The sequence below is a fragment of the Bactrocera dorsalis genome, chromosome 4 (assembly GCF_023373825.1).
Source record: "Bactrocera dorsalis isolate Fly_Bdor chromosome 4, ASM2337382v1, whole genome shotgun sequence".
NCBI classification, from domain to species: domain Eukaryota; kingdom Metazoa; phylum Arthropoda; class Insecta; order Diptera; family Tephritidae; genus Bactrocera; species Bactrocera dorsalis.
Genome location: NC_064306.1, coordinates 16918223 through 16935569, shown reverse-complemented (window position 1 = coordinate 16935569; position 17347 = coordinate 16918223). Strand labels below are relative to the sequence as shown.

Genomic DNA, 17347 nt, shown 5'->3' with positions numbered 1-17347 from the left:
CCGCGCCGTTAGTTCTGCTTTCCCAAGACTGGACAAGGATGCAAAGCAAATGGGTCTGGCAGTGAACGCGGGCAAGACGAAATATCTCCTGTCGTCAAAGAAACAGTCGTCGCACTCGTGACTTGGCTCTCACGTCACTGTTGACAGTCATAACTTTGAAGTTGTATATAGTTCGTATATTTAGGAACCAGCATAAGTACCACCAACAATGTCAGCCTGGAAATCCAACGCAGGATTACTCTTGCCAACAGGTGCTACTTCGGACTGAGTAGGCAATTAAAATCCAAAAGTCCTCTTTCGACAAACAAAAGCCAAACTCTTTAAGTCGCTTATAATTCCCGTCCTGCCATATGGTGCAGAGGCTTGGACGATGACAACAACCGATGAGTCGACGTTGCGAGTTTTCGAGAGAAAAGTTCTGCGAAAGATTTATGGTCCTTTGCGCGTTGGCCACGGCGAATATCGTATTCGATGGAACGATGAGCTGTGCGAGATATACGACGACATTGACATAGTTCAGCGAATTAAAAGACTGCGGCTACGCTGGCTAGGTCATGTTGTCCGGATGGATGAAAACACTCCAGCTCTGAAAGTATTCAACGCAGTACCCGCCGCGGGAAGCAGAGGAAGAGGAAGACCTCCACTTCGTTGGAAGGACCTGGCTTCGCTTGGAATATCCAATTGGCGCCACGTAGCGAAGAGAAGAAACGACTGGCGCGCTGTTGTTGACTCGGCTATAATCGCGTAAGCGGTGTCTACGCCAGTAAAGAAGAAGAAAAAGAAATAAATATTTGGCCCTTTTTAGGCAGTTTTTCGTAAAAGAAATAGGAAGATTTCAAAAACAAGAAAAGCTTCTATCGCGCGATAGAGAAAGACGTTAAAAATGTTCTCTCCAAATTGGAACTAGATATCTTAAAAATTCTTCCTTTGAGAGTGGAAACCGTTTTGAAAAACAATATTCTGAAAAAAGCGCGTTTAAAGATTGAAGTCGCTCTGTTCCACTTCTACAATAAACGTTGTAGCGACCGTACTAATTTGAATTTCGATTTCAAAATTTGAGAGAATCTTTATTTCAGTGTATACTAATGCAATGAAAAACGGTTTTTCGAAAATTTCACTCTGAGACGACCCCTTAAAGAAAACTCCACAAAACTCAATCAGTTTGTTTCCTATCTGCTAACTATTAATAGCTAGCAAAGTTTCTGCTTGAAAAGCAATTCGTAATTAAAAAAGAAACTAGCAGAAGAGAATTTTCTTTACTTTTCCGTTATTTTGCTCTTTATGAGAGTAATTTGCAATCGTCTCCCTGATAGCTAGCAGCTACTATCAGTTAAGATACTTGCAAAGCTAATACTATTTGAAAGTTAAAATTTTTATTAAGGTTTTCACCACAAAATATGAGTATTTTTACTAAGTTATTTTCATAAATAATCTTATTAAGGCTGATAATAAGTGTTGGCGTCTACGTCTATACAAAACTTTTACAAGCAATGCTGTTGTCGTAAAAAGGTTTGACATCGAGTATTGTACAGCGGAGGTTGCGAATCATGCAAAATAAAATTAAGCAAAACTCGATAAATTAAAACCACCCAGAATGTACTTTGAGTATATCACTCGTGTTGAATTCGGTTAACTCAGTTTTTCGCAGCACTGATTGCATTACATAAATTTTATGATATATAATTTAGTTATTTATTTAATTGAACATGAAATAAAAATAATTTTAGAATTTCCTTTGCAACTTTTACGAAGATAATAACTATATGACGTTCAAACATACATATATTCATTTTTACACCCTAAGCATCAACGACAACGTCTAATAAAAATATATTATATTAATTATTTGTCAACAAGGCAAGCCAAGTGACGTTTGATATAAACAAGATTATAAATACCATAATGTGCAACTATCATAATTACCTGCGTAGTTGAACCCCTGTGTTCAGTTGATACGTTCGTATCTCCAACGTAACTGATGGATAAAGTTCGAGATCGAGACCATGCCCTCTGCAACGAAAATATACCAATACCAAGAAAATTAAATATTGAACTAGTGGAGCAACCAACTTGATTAAACGTTGAACAATATCAAGTCACTTCCAATAAATAACCATTTCAAGTTACACGTCCGAATAAGAAAATTATGAAAATCGGCCTTTTTATTGCAAACGAGGAGAGACAATATTCGTATAATCTTTAGGAACTAAGGTAATAATGTCTACCTTATAAGCATACCGAAATTGGACAAAGAAAACAAAAAACATTAAATTGAAATCCAGAATATTGCGTCTGAAGACTATTGTTGTTTACTTGCACAGATATGACATTTGGAAATTATTCTCTCAGCCAATTTATTTGGATAGAAAATAATCCTTGTATTTTTCAGACCGAAAATTTTCTCAAAATCATATTAGCTCTTCGAATATGGCTACATAAACCTCCATTTTCAATACAAAAAATCATCATATTTAGAAATTTGTCTCAAACGCATTTCTTAAAAGAATGTATTTGTGTTATTTAGGTCACCCAGACATTTATCGGCAATAGTGATATGTTATTCAACTATTTTGATTGTTTTATCATTTAAGTTCATTCTTTTAACCTAATATTTACTCCGAATAGCTCAAATTATACAATTGATAGTCAATAGACTTATCATTGACATTAAAGAATTTTAAACTTATGTAGATTTGAAATGAAAAATATACAATGACTATTCTTAAATAATACATATAATAATTAGTTGATTACCTGTTTCTCGGAACTTCCATCGTCTGAAGTTGATGTATATTCATTCGGTCCACTCATACAACGAACTAAATGTGCTAATATTGCCTTAACCCAATTAATTTTGCCAGAATTAAGGAGTTCCATCAGTTGCTTTGGGTGGTATTGTGGAAGTACCGGGCATGCGATGCGAGAAGCTTGAAATAGTCCAAAGTCAGGCATATAATCGTCATTTGTTGAATCACAGCCTGCTGGAACGCTTGCACTTGAATTTCCATATCGTTTACGTTTTTCATTGGAAAGTAACTGGAGGTTAGCAGTGCTCACTTTACTTATTAATGGTATGGATGACGCAGTTTTTAATCGCATTTGTGTAGATTCGTTAGCCAATGATCTTAAATCTTCATCACGTAGATTCCTTGAATCGAAAAGATCCTCTACGCTATGCTGTTCATTAAAACGAGGCTTCCATTGTGAGTAAACATGCATTTCAGAATCCATTGCTACTACCAATATTCCATCCCGAACCCATGAAATTTGCATAGGTAGTGGCGGTAAACCATCTGCTGTATGTAAATCAATTTGACGAAGTTTCATCCAACGTATTTCGTCATTAAAATGTGGCTGAGCTAAGGAGCTAGCTTTTCGCAATATAGGTCGATTTGCTGACCTTGACACTTTCATAGCTTTAATATTAGCCTGGGCAATGTCAGATGAAACCGCAGTATACAAAAGTATTTTACTCCCTACAGCCACTGTTAATATATGAGAACCGTCTTCTTTTGACACCCAATCCAACTGAACGAGATGTTTTTGAGTTAATGGACAAGTGTTTCCATTTTCAGCGATGCTTTTTCTTAGCGATTGTAAGGTACTAAAACTGGGTACCGCTAATAGACCAGATGTAGAAGAAGTTTTTGTTGTAAGCTCAGGAGTTGTATCTCCACTTCGTGGAGATCTACCGTCTTCTTGTGTGAATGTTTGAAATACTTGATTAAGACGTTGCTTTTTTTGCAATAATCGATTATCATGTAAATAACTAAGATCAATACCATGGTCAATATTCATCCGAGGCAAATGTACATTTTTTAAGTGAATTGTATCTTCTAGTACCCATTCGCTTCCACCAGAACTTTCACATTCATAAATCGCTACACAAAGATTTATATACCTAGAGTCTGGATCACCTTTATTTGGTCGTGTAAAGCTTTTTCCATATTTATAAGCACAAGCCACCCTTCCCGAATAAGCAGCACTAATATTCAAAGGCTGACCAGGAATTTCTATAGCAGAATTTTGTATTCTACTGAACATTTTCCACTCCACCCATTTATATGTCTTTACGGATATATCATCGTCGGAACTTGTTTCACATTTCCAAAAACGAGAAATTGAATCTGAACATGCTGTGACTATTATATAGGGAGCATAACAAGCTGGATAAATAGATGACGAGCTTAAATGGCCAGCAGCTGGTGAAGCATGAACGACATCTACACCTTCTGGCATCGGTAAATCCTGTGTGCAGACTTTTTCTGTTTTTATAGTCATATGTGATGTATCATTACTTGTGTCATCACAATTATTTAGTAATATATTAGCAACTGACATCCTTCGAGCTGCTAAATCTGAGTCGTCGATATCTTGAACAATGTTGCTATCAGGAACATACATTGCTGTATCGGATAGAAAAGTTTTTTGCTCTTTTGATGAAATTATAATGCGCCACATATGAATTGTACTGCCTTTTATAGTTTTTTCAATTATAACAATATAAAATGGCTCCTTGAATTCATAATTTTGTTGTAAATCAACAATTGCATCCAAATCAGGTTCCATTCGGTGTCCCCCATCAATTAACTGAGCTTGAAATACATGTAAGAATTGCGTATTCTGCCAGTCGTGTTTAGCTTCAGATATTGGGTCAAGTTGAATTATACATCCTGGGCGTGCGGTGGACTGCTGTGATACCACTTTTAATTTTTCATGAAAATTTGTTTTTCGTGTTTTAAATGTTGATGAAGCATTTGAATAAATTGATGTCATTGAATTGGATTTATAAAGGTTATTGACATTTTCTGACGAAGATATTTCTGCAAGTAATGTGCGAGCATCAATTACTGCTTGATAAACTCGTAGATTCTCTCCATCACTGGCAACAAAACAAGCTGATGGTGAATTACTACTGCTTCCCAAAGTAGTACTTGGTAGTAAAGTAGGAATCCATGCTACATTGCTAAATGCTGAAATTTCAGGCGAGTTAATACGTGCTAATTCACTTACTCCCCCTGAATAACAAAGAGGTCCCACAGAATCAACTCTCCATAAAATTAATTCAGAACAGAATCCTGACGGTGTAAAAACGTCTTTATTGTAAGGAAGATTTTCAGCATTGCTGGGTGATTTCTTCTCTGATTCAGGTAAGTTGTGATGGGACGTTGATACAAGAAGTGGCAAAACCGGATGACATGTTATGTCATTGACTCTAAAACGATGACCAGAAGCTCTGCAAACATGCCCTATGCTTAAAACTTGCGTGAACTTAGTTTTAAGTGCAAAAGTTAGTTGCCATAGATTTAATGTTCCATTGGAATGTTTTGTCACCATTGAAACAGACGGTGAAATACTACTTGTTAAAGTATTAAAAGCTTGATCGCTTATGTCGGGGTTGCTCACCTTATTTAAAGGCGAAGAGCTTGGTGACTCTTTAAGTGATGTTATTTCCTCACTTCTACTTTTCACACTATTTGCGATTTCTCTAAAAATAAGTGGTGGAGATCCCGTATTATATAAACTAACTGTTGTTGACATCGACATTGCATCTCCGAGAGGAAATGCAAAAGGTATTCTTGTGGAAAACGAAATTTGTGCTTGGCGAAAAGATCCGGGATAGTAATCGTCCAACCAATCAACTACCCATATAAGATAACTTCCATCAATAGGATGAATTGCAAATACAAGATCGGGACTTTGATGCCAATCTCTCAATAGACATTCAATTTTCAAATCCAAAGAGTCAGCAAACTGATTAATTACGTGGTTATTTTCGTTATTTAACGAATTTAAGGATGCTGTATTTGACATTGAATTTGCATTTTGTAAAATTCCGATTTTATTATGGTGCGGCGAATTCTTGCAATCCTCTGAATTGCTGTCCTCTGCAGACAATGATTTCGACAAAGCTCGAAAAATTTTCTTTTTAGATTCGTCAGCAACATCTGGTTCATTGTGCTCTGAAACATTATTAGTGGACACATTTGTACTCTCTTCGTCAATTATTTTTTTCGTTAACTCTTGCAATATGACCTCAGCTTGTAAAGAAAAATTAATTTCCTTGTTATTAAGCCAGTGTAAAATAAAGCTGTTTTGATTAGAACTATCCGTAGAATGCATTGAAGGAACCAGTGGAATATCCGTCTCTGCGTTGATTGAAGCGGCCAAATGAAAATGCATACCAGGAGCCATTCCTGTTCCATGAAATCCATATGAATGAAAGTCATGAACACTACAAGAAGACGGCAAGGATGGTATAGGCCCATGAAAAGTATCAATATTTGGTTGATAATTAACCATTCCAGTCTCGGTCTTAACATGCCTTCTTATATGAAAACAAGTTTTCATATGTTTTAACCTTTGCATAAAACGGTGCTTATGACGTTGTGTCCTGAATTTTGGATTTTGGGAAGCCAATGGATCAAACTGTGTCATATTAATTAAACCATCATCTGGCAACACAGTTTCTATCCAAATGCGACATATGTTATCAAGACAAGATGTTACAATCATGTTGGATACCGATCCCTTCGGCATGTATTTGCTTGTTTTTCGCCATGCAATGTTTGTTACTGCTCGAGGATGCGCAATATAAACGTAGGTAAAGTTTAGTTCGGCATCATTTCCGAAAACTGTTTTGCTGCCATTTTTTGAGGGAAAGAGAACTGCAAAAATTTGTCAGCATAAAGTACGTGGTGTTAGATATGAAAAATTATATTTACTATTTGCACTTACCTTGCTTATTTTCATACCAAATTTTTACTAGTCTGTCATTTCGACCACATGTAGCGAATAAAGTGCCATCAGGACTAAATGCCATATGATAAATTGGAATAGCAGTTTGACATGACCATATAGTGTCCCAAGTTACAACATCGTCTGAGCTCTCATTGGTAGGAGTTTTATTTCCGCGGTCACCACCTCCTATTTCGAACTTTACACCTAACAAACAAAACGATAGTAGAATATACTTGGCTTTTGAACTTTTATTTACCAGTAGAACTTTCCTCGGCTTTTTCAGAAGTTCTTTCCTTCCACATTTCGATAATAGAACCGCCAGTTAAAAGACGAGTCCCTTCCAAGTTCCACGAGAGAGTGTAAACATGATAATTGCACAAAAACGAACCTGTTTGTACCCATCTTAAAAAATATATACATATTACTCATCATAATTCTGTTTGTAATTAAAATTTCTACTAATTTTAATAAAAAGAAAAAAATTAATAAAAACAACTCGCTTTTAAACATGAATATATTGTGCACCTTTGGAAAAGCGAAATGGAAAAATGGGATCGCAGGAATATGCTTCAACAATGGCGTTGCTCAGCTAAGTTATGTTCGTGAACCCCCAAAAATGATTAAAACACTCTTAAGTATCAGAAGTGGATAATCGTTATAACAACAACCCTTGTTGCGGGCCCCTGCTGTAAGATGACGATCCTAATTAATATGATACTTACTGATACAAACAAGGTTAGATCGTCCCGTTACCACGACTGTCGGATTCTGCCGCTAAAACAACCAAACCACAAAAGGTTAGATCATCAAAATGGCAGCCCTTGTCCGGATTAAATCCGGGTCAATACCGGTAATGTAGAACCGGCTGTCTTTGCATGCCCTACAAACCCAACTCAATTAACCCCTTTCTCCCTTTGGTCCCAGCCCGATGAAACTGCTCGTATCATGGGGCTCCCGTTAAGTGACCCCCAAACAGGGCCTAGGTAATCGCTACAACAACAATAACAACAACAGGGCGATCCTAAAAGCTTTTGATAACACAAATTTTATATCAAGACTTTAACTTTTTATGAACATTTGTATTTTTTTACAAAGAAATTCACTAACTGAGCCTCAAATAATAGTTTTGTACTTCTAGTAAAGTTTGAAATACGAATTAAATATTGCATGCGAATGGAACAAAAACAATCTGATCATATTAGATTTCAGGTTTAATTCTTTTTCCAATTTTTTCCTTTGATTTTATGCGAAAGACGCTTTTGTGATTAGTACCACGGAGATTTGAATGTATGTATGTAGAAGTATTTTTTTTAATTTTACAAACATTTCTGAAAGCTTCAAGCTTTGTTCAATATTCCTCTTTTTGCTATTTTTTTTGAATAGTCTTGTATCTATCCGGTCAGGTACTGAAACTATTAACTAAATTTAATGCCACTATATTTGAATTCCTCAGTATATTATTTTTTTACGAGAATTCATATTATTATAAAATATAAATTTTATGTCTCAAGGTTATATTATTACCTGTAATCCAAGTAATGTTTAACATTTTTGTTGCTCAGAAGCATAGGTGTGGGTTCGAATATACATATTTTATTTTCATAAGATGCAGCAATTTTTCCAGTGTCGGTACTGCAGTCAAGAGCAGATATTTTAACATAGCCATGTGTAGCTCCTGGAATTATTTGTACTCTCTCGAAGGTACTAGCCAATATTACAATATTGCATCCCGCAGCATACGCCTGTTGTTTTAAAACATTTATTAGAAAATAAATATAATACATTCATTAAAAGGTTATCTTCTGGATATGTAATATTAATATGAAGTAAAAAGTACATTTTTCTTTAAAAGTATACTTTAAATAAATGTGGCTAACGGCGGATTAAACCCGGTGAGAAAACACATTACAACAATTTATCCAATAGCTTCATTAAGATATATATAGCTGAATAATCACAGTGACAATATGTGTCGGTTTGGCAATCTCTATCTGTCGGTATATACGCGAATTAGTCCTTCTGTTTTTGAGACGTCGACCAGAAAATATTCACACCTTCTTTCCATATGCTTGTAAGGAAATCCTTCTCATTTGACGATATATTCACGAAATTTTGCATGCGTTATAACCTAGGTCAATAATGCAAGTTCCGCGAAGAAACTGTTTGCATCGAATCACCGAAGCATATATCGCAATGCTATAGCATCATAGGAGCTTTGGTGATCCGAAAATTCAAACTTTTTATTGTTAAAGTTTTATGTGACTATATGGCTGACCTCGAGCACGCTACATTTCAAGGCTATTCAAAACTATTATTTTGATGAACTTGAGTATTTAGAACAAAATTCAACACAAGTTATAGGATTAAATAAGATAATAAAATACATTTTAAGTTGTCGGTGGTATAATCTTTAAAAAAATTTTTTTTTGCTTCCTTATACCCTTAGAATTAAGGGGTTACATTGGTTTCACAGTTTCAAAAAATCGAAATTTTTTTTGTCTTATTGAATTCTATAACATTTCTAGAATATCGTCCTAAATTTTCAAGTTGATCTGAGCAATAGTTTCGGAGATACAACCCTGAGAACTTGTGCGCTCTAGGCAAGCTAGGCTAAGTGCGCCGTCTTTAAACGCGTTTTTCTCCAAACTCGATTTTTGAAGTCGGTGGACACGATTTCTCGAAAAGTTATGAACCGGTCTTCTTAAAATTTTGCACACTTCTTCAAAATAATATTATCTCGTAATTGAACGAAGGATTTTTTTTTATTTATTACAAGTTATTATACGAGGCAACATATGCCTAAAATTTGACCAAAAAGTGTAGTTCTGTGTTAACAACTCCGCCAAAAACTCAAATTTCAATTTTTTTCTTTTTCCTTCGTTCAAGTACGAGTTTTATTCATGTACTAACTAAAAATATTTGGTTTTTTAATTTTAGATGAACCAGTCGTGAGTTATCCTGTCCACGGCGAGAGCACTTTTTTTTGAGAGGGCGAGGGACATGAGCTCTGAAGGTCTGAATATTCAATATTTTTGTGTAAAAATTTCACAAAGTATTTATTAAATATGTATCATTAATATGCCAAACTGTTAAATAAATAATTTCATTACAAATATTATTAAAAAATTGAAAAAAATACCCATTTTTTGAGCCTTTGAAACCCATGTAACCCCTTAATGTAGAAACTCACTTTACCATTGGAAGGTTTCGAAAAAGGCCCAAAAATAATAATACCGCTCGATGTTCGGAGCGCTCGGAGTGCACACGCCAAACTTCAAACGCGTTTTTCTCAAAACACACTGCGGACATGATTCCAGTCGAACTACTCAACCGATTTGCTTAATTTTTTTTTAATGCTCACAAAACGCCCGGCTATTGTCTCTACTAGATTCATAAATTTTATAATTTATTGACAATGTTATGACAAAATTGATGTAAAAAACATTGGGAAAAATTAAAAAAAAACTGTTAATTACTCTTTTATTTATCAACATTTTTTCATGATTCTACTAGGAGGAAATAAGAGTGGGCATAATATATCACTCTTTGCAGTGCTTTCCTCAAATTTCAATCAATCTATCTATAAAAGTTAAATGTTAAAATTCTTATGACAATCACTGTAACTTTCTTTTTTTCACACTTAAGTGCCATTTAAATTATATACACATAATTGTTATGTATAATATAAAAATAACGAGTTTTAATAATAATTATATTATAATTATATAATAATTATATTAAAACATTAAATCTAAACCAGGAATTTGGAACTGGCATCATCTTTATTGCGTTGTTGTTGAGAATATCATGCACTCAGTAAAAGCTATAATTGAACTTTTTCTCAACACTGTAGCTATTCCACTATTTTTGTTGTAACATGCTTTGTTTGGTTTGTTATGAATGAATGTTCGTCGTTCGTCCATCAACTAACAAAGTAGCAGCAAATGCTGCCGATGCATCTGCTGAAGCGATTTTCTGTTGTGATGCGATAAATAGCTTGCCTTGTTCATTAACAACAATCAATATAATCCATATGCATATGAACGTAAAAAAAATGAATGTACCCTGGCAGTACTTGTATTAATTGTATATATAAGAATTTTTTGGCTTTTAACATACTGTCACAGTCAAAAGAAAGTGTACACATTTTTCTATACAAAATTTCTACGAAAAAGTTTGGTTATCTCAATTAGTCGATTATTTTTTAAAGTTTGAAAAGCCAAATTTATGAATATGTGATTGTTATTTCTGAGAAACGAAAATAAGTTGAGGAAAATTTAGTTTGAATGAAAAAAGGAAAATGCCTATGTAAAATGTGTGGGAACCAAAAAGAAATAGCGACCCTTTAGAGTGAAGGGCACAATTCCGATTTCTTTGGCGCCGCGATCTGAAGGTACCGTTGGAAAGAGGAAGTCCTCCTGATTAAAAAATACATAGGGTTATAGGGTCCGCAAACGCTTAGTTTACGAGACTTCAAAGTTCAAAAATTCCCAAAATTCGAACATTTCAACAAGCTATTTTTCCATATTAAACACACTTTTCGCCCATTTTTTACTTCAAATTAATTAAACTAAACTATAAACATTTGAATACATCCACATTTTTCACTTTTTGTAGGTTTTTTACATAAGAAATCTTTATTTTAAAAATTACTTTTTACACCCGTAGTGAGCATCATTTATGTGCTAACAATTACGAGGAAATGGAGCGCTGCCATATGATAATAAGCAAATATGAGCAATTCGCTGAATTTCTCTATTTTGATATAATTCCTTTTTCTTTATTTAGCAATCTTAGTTCTAATCAAAACAAGTGTCTCTATAAATTACATTTCAAATTAAAATTAGTATAAACAATCTTTCCATGCATATGGATTTTTTCTTATTCAAATTTAATAATATTACGGATTAAAATAATAAAATGCTTAGGTTACCCCGGGTATTGGCTCGATCAGGATTATCGTTTTAAAGGAGTACTACGCGAAAGTACTTCAGTCACCCTGGGTATGGGCTCGACCAGGGTAATTTTTTTAAAGCGCGGCCGAAGACCGCCAACCCAGAAAGGAGTACTACGCGAAAGTACTTCAGTCACACCAGGGTATTCGCACGACCAGGGTTATTTTTTAGAAAGGAGTACTACGCGAAAGTACGGGTGATGATATAAATTTTACAATATTATCATAGATTTTTACTTATTTGTCTTTATTGAACATAAATCGCATAATATACATATAAATATGTACATGGAAAAGGTTTTCACAACTCAATATTATTATAACTTGAAAAATGTTGGAAAGTATTTTTTATTATAATTAATATAGAAAAAAGAATCACGCAAAAAAAACAAACAAAGAAATATCGTTACGAATCCTACAAATTTGGTGTTTAAGATGTGGCAACGCTGGTTTTCCTCATAATTGTAAACAATCTAACCTTTGCAACGATGAGTGTGATAAGTGATTTTTAAATTAATAAATTTAGGTAAAATATTACAAAATAAAAGTGAAATGTGAACTTATTTCAATGTTTATAGTGTATAGTATTTAAATACACCAAGTGAAAAATGTAAATGAAGTTAGTGAAACTTAGAGAAATACCATGTGTTTTTAGTGCAAATTTTAAAATCTTTAATCGTGAATATTTTGAAAAATATAAGTCATTTTAATATTATTTTTGGACATTCGCATTCGGCTGTATTCTAACGGAGCATCCCCAACACCGGGCCAAATTGGGGTGTAACTGTGGCCTTAGCGCGCCAAGGGGCTCTGGCGTGGCGGACCTCCCAGTTCCCCATTAAACAAGCAAACCCGACAGCTCACCCCGTTGAGCCAAGGGTCGTACGAACAAGATGGATCCAAATACAAACAAAACAACAACATTTACTAACATAGGCGAATCGACAAGGCTACGGAACCCGACAAGGAAATGGAGAAAGCAGGCGGAGCAGCTGTAGGCAGGGGAGATCAGGGAGCTAGGCGTAAGTTCAGCTACCTTGGTGCTCTCTCGCCAGAAGAGCGGGCGCTGTTCGAGGAGTATGTCAGGGAGGACGAAGACGACATGCCCTCTTGTAGCGGCGCCCGGCGTACAACAGCGACTACGACCGCGGATGCAGCCCAAAGCACCACCAGGATTCCCCGAATAAGCCAAGGTACTCAGACTCGGGAGTCTCATCGGGCAGAGGCCGGTGGCGCACGCAGGAGGGGAGGACAGAGATCTCTCCCAACAGCGGATAAGCCCGGCGGGTACGATAACCCTCGAAGGAAGACCATGAGAGGTGCCTGCCTCAAGTGGTATCTGCGGTATCTCCGGAACGGGATAACCCCCGAAGCGGCGGAATCCCTGGCCAAGAGAAGATACACAGATACTGGGACATCCCCCACAATGGAGCGTGGCAAGACCGCGTCTGTAGCAGTTCACGGTGATCCAAACCTCCTCTTGGAAGAAGTATTCAGAGGCGATGAATACGCGGCGTCCTTCCTTGGGGTGGAATTCAAAGGTGGCATGCTACGAGTCGTCCGCCGACTGGCAGCGGGAATTTGCCCCAAAGCTAGGCAAGGAAAAGGGCGGAGGACCTGCCGGTCATGCACAGGATGACAATGTTCCTCCCCCGCAGCGATGATAAGCCGTACGAGTTTGCCCTGGGTCTGATTAAGAACCAGAACCGGGGCCTTAGCATTGCGGCCTGGCGCGTCGTCAGCAGCCAATTGGAAGAAAAAGGTGAACTACGAGGATGGAGGCTGTACCTGTACATTGATGACGAATCGTACAGGTACGTACGTGCAGCGAGCTTCCGCCTGTTTTACAGGTTCAGCATGGTGGTCATGAGGCCGCACAAACCCGTGACCACAGGGAGCTAGGAGGATGGGAAGGCTGCCACTCAGCCAAGCGGTAGCGGGTCCAAACAGGACACAACGGTGGCAAACAAGGTGGTGGAGAGGATGCAGGTGGACGAGGCGGCAAAACAACCGGGCGTGAGCAGGGCTGAGCAGACTACGCTAGTCGCAACCGCTGACGTCCCGGATGCCCAGGAAGCCGGGCTACCCTCCACCCAGGATCTCCTCGAGGGACTAGGTGACCATGTGGACAGCAGCGCGAACGACGGAGGGGATGTGGACATGCCTCGCACTGAAGGTGGAGGTCAGGCAACTTCCCCCGAGACGCAACCCTCGGAAAATTAACTGGAGTGCCTTCAGGGAAAAGATACAGAATAAAATACATGAATTAAATAGGGAGAGGCAGACCGACGATAGCGTTACGGGCCCTGGAATAGAGAGCAGAGTGTTGGCACTGAACGGGTCAATCACTAAAGCTTACAACGGTAGCTGCCCCCTAATAGTGTCCACAGATAGGCGTAACTGTCCGTGGTGGACAAGGAAGCTTGCAGACCTCAGGAAGAAGGCACGCAGCCTATTCAACAAGGCAAAACGTACAGGGGTCTGGGAGGAGTACAGGAGCTACCTAACCCTATACAATAAGGATATTAGGTCAGCAAAACAAAAGTTTCAGGAGTTTCTGCGAAAAGGTCTCCTCCACACCAGAAGCGGCGCGGCTGCACACGGCTCTGGCTAGTGGTAAGACTAGCACGGAGCTAGCTATCAAAAGAAGTGACGGGACGTTTACGACCAGCGCGGAGGACAGAGCGACAGAGCTTCTGCATGCTCACTTCCCGGAGACCATCCCGGTAGACTAATGTCTACCTGTGAGCGAACATAGGCCAACCCGCTTGGATTGGGTAACCGCTAAGCAATTAGTCACTGCGGACTCGATCAAGTGGGCAATGGCCTCGTTCGAAAAATTCAAGTCTCCGGGGGTGGACGGCATCTTCCCAGCGCTTTTGCAACAGGGTGAACAGCTTCTGCTACCTCACCTTGTTCGGCTGCTGAGGGAGAGCCTTGAAATGGCGTACATCCCTGACCAATGGAGGACGGCTGAGGTGATCTTCATACCCAAAGTAGGAAGGAAGGACTATTCCTACAGGCCGATTAGTCTAACCTCCTACCTACTGGAGACTATGGAAAAGATCATAGACAACAATATAAGGTCGACGGCGCTGAAGTCTGCAACCCTGCATGCTGCTCAGCATGCATACAGAGCGGGAAGATCCACCAATACGGCTCTGTACTAGTTGACCTCGGAGATAGAGAGCTCACTGGAGAAAGGGGAGGTGATGATATGTACCTTCTTAGATATCGAAGGTGCCTTCGACAACACATCTCACAAGAGTGTAGCCAGGGCGCTGGAGAGAAGGAAGGTGGCAGCACCGGTGCGCAGATGGATTGAGGCAGTGCTGCGCACCAGGATAGCCGAGACCACAGTAGGTGATACAAAGATTCGTCTGGGCGCGATAAGAGGATACCCACAGGGAGGTGTGCTATCACCACTACTATGGAGCCTTGTCGTGGATGAACTGCTAGCACTGCTAACTGACAACGGGATCCGCTGCCAAGGGTATGCGGACGACATTGTGATAATAGCAAGAGGCAAATTTGGGGATACTCTCTGTGACCTAGTGCAACGAGATCTAAATCTGGCAAATGGGTGGTGCAGGGGAGTTGAATTAAATATCAACCCCTCAAAGACAACCGTAGTCCCTTTTACAAGGCGCAGGTCCCTACCCACCCTGAGGAATCTTACACTTGGGGGCAGAGAGATCGAAATGACTAACAAGGTTAAATACCTGGGTCTTTCGCTGGATTCTACCCTGCGGTGGAAGCAGCATGTGAACCAAACGTTAGTCAAAGCAACAAAAGCACTGATAGTGTGCAAACGGCTGGCGGGTAAATCCTGGGGCTGTAAGCCAAGGATCGTTAGGTGGTTATACACCATGATTGTGCGACCGATAATTACATACGGGGCGGTGTCCTGGGCCTCCGTGGCGTCGCAGGCTTCGGTGGTAACCCAACTATCAAAGCTTCAGCGGCTAGCATGTGTTTGCATGACGGGCGCTATACGGACCTACCCTACGGCAGCACTGGAGGTCTTGCTGGAACTCACACTGCTCCACATAATGATAGGTCAAGTAGCCAAGCACTCACTTCTGCAGATAACAGCAGAGGGATGTGGCAAAGGTAAGATAATCTCGTCCCAGAGGACGGAGAGGATAAGTGCCGACATTCCTATTGCCCTCCTCCCGAAGGACGGCATTACCAAAACAATTCACTTCACGGAGAGGTTTAAGGTTACCCTCGGTAGCAAGAGTGGGTGGAACGACCCCACTCTTGAGCAAATGCTAAGGAATAGCACATTGAAGTGGTACACTGAAGGCTCGAAAACGTCAAAAGGGATAGATGCGATGAGAAGCTTTCCGATCATTTTTCTGGCCGAAGTCTTCTCTATAAGTCGGTGTATAGAGATAAACCTCCACCGCAACTATCGCAACGAGCGAATAGCTATACTTAGCGATAGTCAAGCGGCACTAAAAGCGATCTCCTCCTACGAGATCAAATCGCTACTAGTGTAGAGGAAGGCTGGACACCCTACCTGAGAAGAACCAGGTACACCTGATGTGGGTGCCTGGTCACAGTGGAATAGCCGGCAATGAACTGGCTGACGAGCTTGCCCGCTCCGCAGCCTCCACCAATATGGTTGGGCCCGAACGGTTCACTGGAGTGGGTCCCCATACTGTGAAGGAGCTGCTTCGCAAGGAAGAAAGAGCGTGCAGGGAAAGGCATTGGCAGCGAGCGCACGGTATGCGTAATGCCAAGCTGTTAGTTGGGGGGTATAACCAGAAGAGGTTCAAATCGTTAATAAACCTCCCAAGATATAAACTCAGACTCCTGGTTGCATTTTACACCGGTCACTGCAAGTTGAAAAGGCGTTTAGCGAACATGGGCCTATCATCTTGCGCTAACTGTCGGTTTTGCGACAAGGAGCCTGAAACCCCGGAGCACCTGCTAATCGACTGCATCGCAGTCTGTAGGCGCAGGTCGAAGGCCCTCCTATCCATGTTTCCGGATAGGGATCACATCGCCTCGCTAGCACCCAACAGGATATTGGACTTCATCAATATGCTGGGGCTAAGCGAGTCCCTATGAGTTAGGAGAGGGCACAATAGACCTATGGTCGCAGTGCATTCGTCAATTGTTTATTTTATTAGGTTATGCTGTGTAAGGTTGCGGAATCACTATACAGATTTATGACTTTTTAACGACCAAAAAACATCAAACTAATGCTAAGGTAAATCAAAATAAGATTATTTATTATTATTATTCACTTTTTCTTTACTTTACCAAAACTTCCATTCAAACTAATAGATACTAAAGTATCAAAATCAAAAGAGGCTCGGCTTTCTTTGTTTACAGCCATGCACACGAGCGTACGTGTGATTGATCATTTAGGGCAGGCTATTTATCACTCTTTTACCAATGAAGGGGGTAAAATAAAGTTACATCGAACAAAGTGTTCAAATATCATCATGAATGTTTGGGCACCACATTTCTCTGATCTACTAAAAGAAGATTTGAAAGGTCCACCTTACAGTATTCTAATTGATGAATCAACCGATATTGCTGTTATGAAAAACCTAGGAATTGTAATAATCTATAACAGTAATCGTTTCGATGTATCTACATATTTTAGATTTAGTAACGTTAAATGACTGTGATGCT

At 39.0% G+C, this 17347-nt stretch overlaps 2 protein-coding genes across 2 annotated transcripts in view; one reads left to right on the top strand and one right to left on the bottom strand.

The window, feature by feature from the left end:
- The window catches only part of LOC125778148 (uncharacterized), a 334571-nt gene extending 320459 nt beyond the window's left edge, over positions 1 to 14112 (top strand). The window contains exon 2 of the mRNA XM_049454723.1: positions 13812 to 14112. Within this exon, the coding sequence (XP_049310680.1) occupies positions 13812 to 13918 (107 nt within the window). The 3' untranslated portion in view covers positions 13919 to 14112. The remainder of the gene's footprint in view (positions 1 to 13811) is intronic.
- The window catches only part of LOC105233165 (dmX-like protein 2), a 62777-nt gene that overhangs the window by 43305 nt on the left and 2125 nt on the right, over positions 1 to 17347 (bottom strand). The window contains exons 2-6 of the mRNA XM_049454589.1: positions 8266 to 8483; positions 6998 to 7143; positions 6739 to 6945; positions 2755 to 6668; positions 1924 to 2010 (exon numbers count right to left, since the gene is read on the bottom strand). Of these exons, the coding sequence (XP_049310546.1) occupies positions 1924 to 2010; positions 2755 to 6668; positions 6739 to 6945; positions 6998 to 7143; positions 8266 to 8483 (4572 nt within the window). The remainder of the gene's footprint in view (positions 1 to 1923; positions 2011 to 2754; positions 6669 to 6738; positions 6946 to 6997; positions 7144 to 8265; positions 8484 to 17347) is intronic.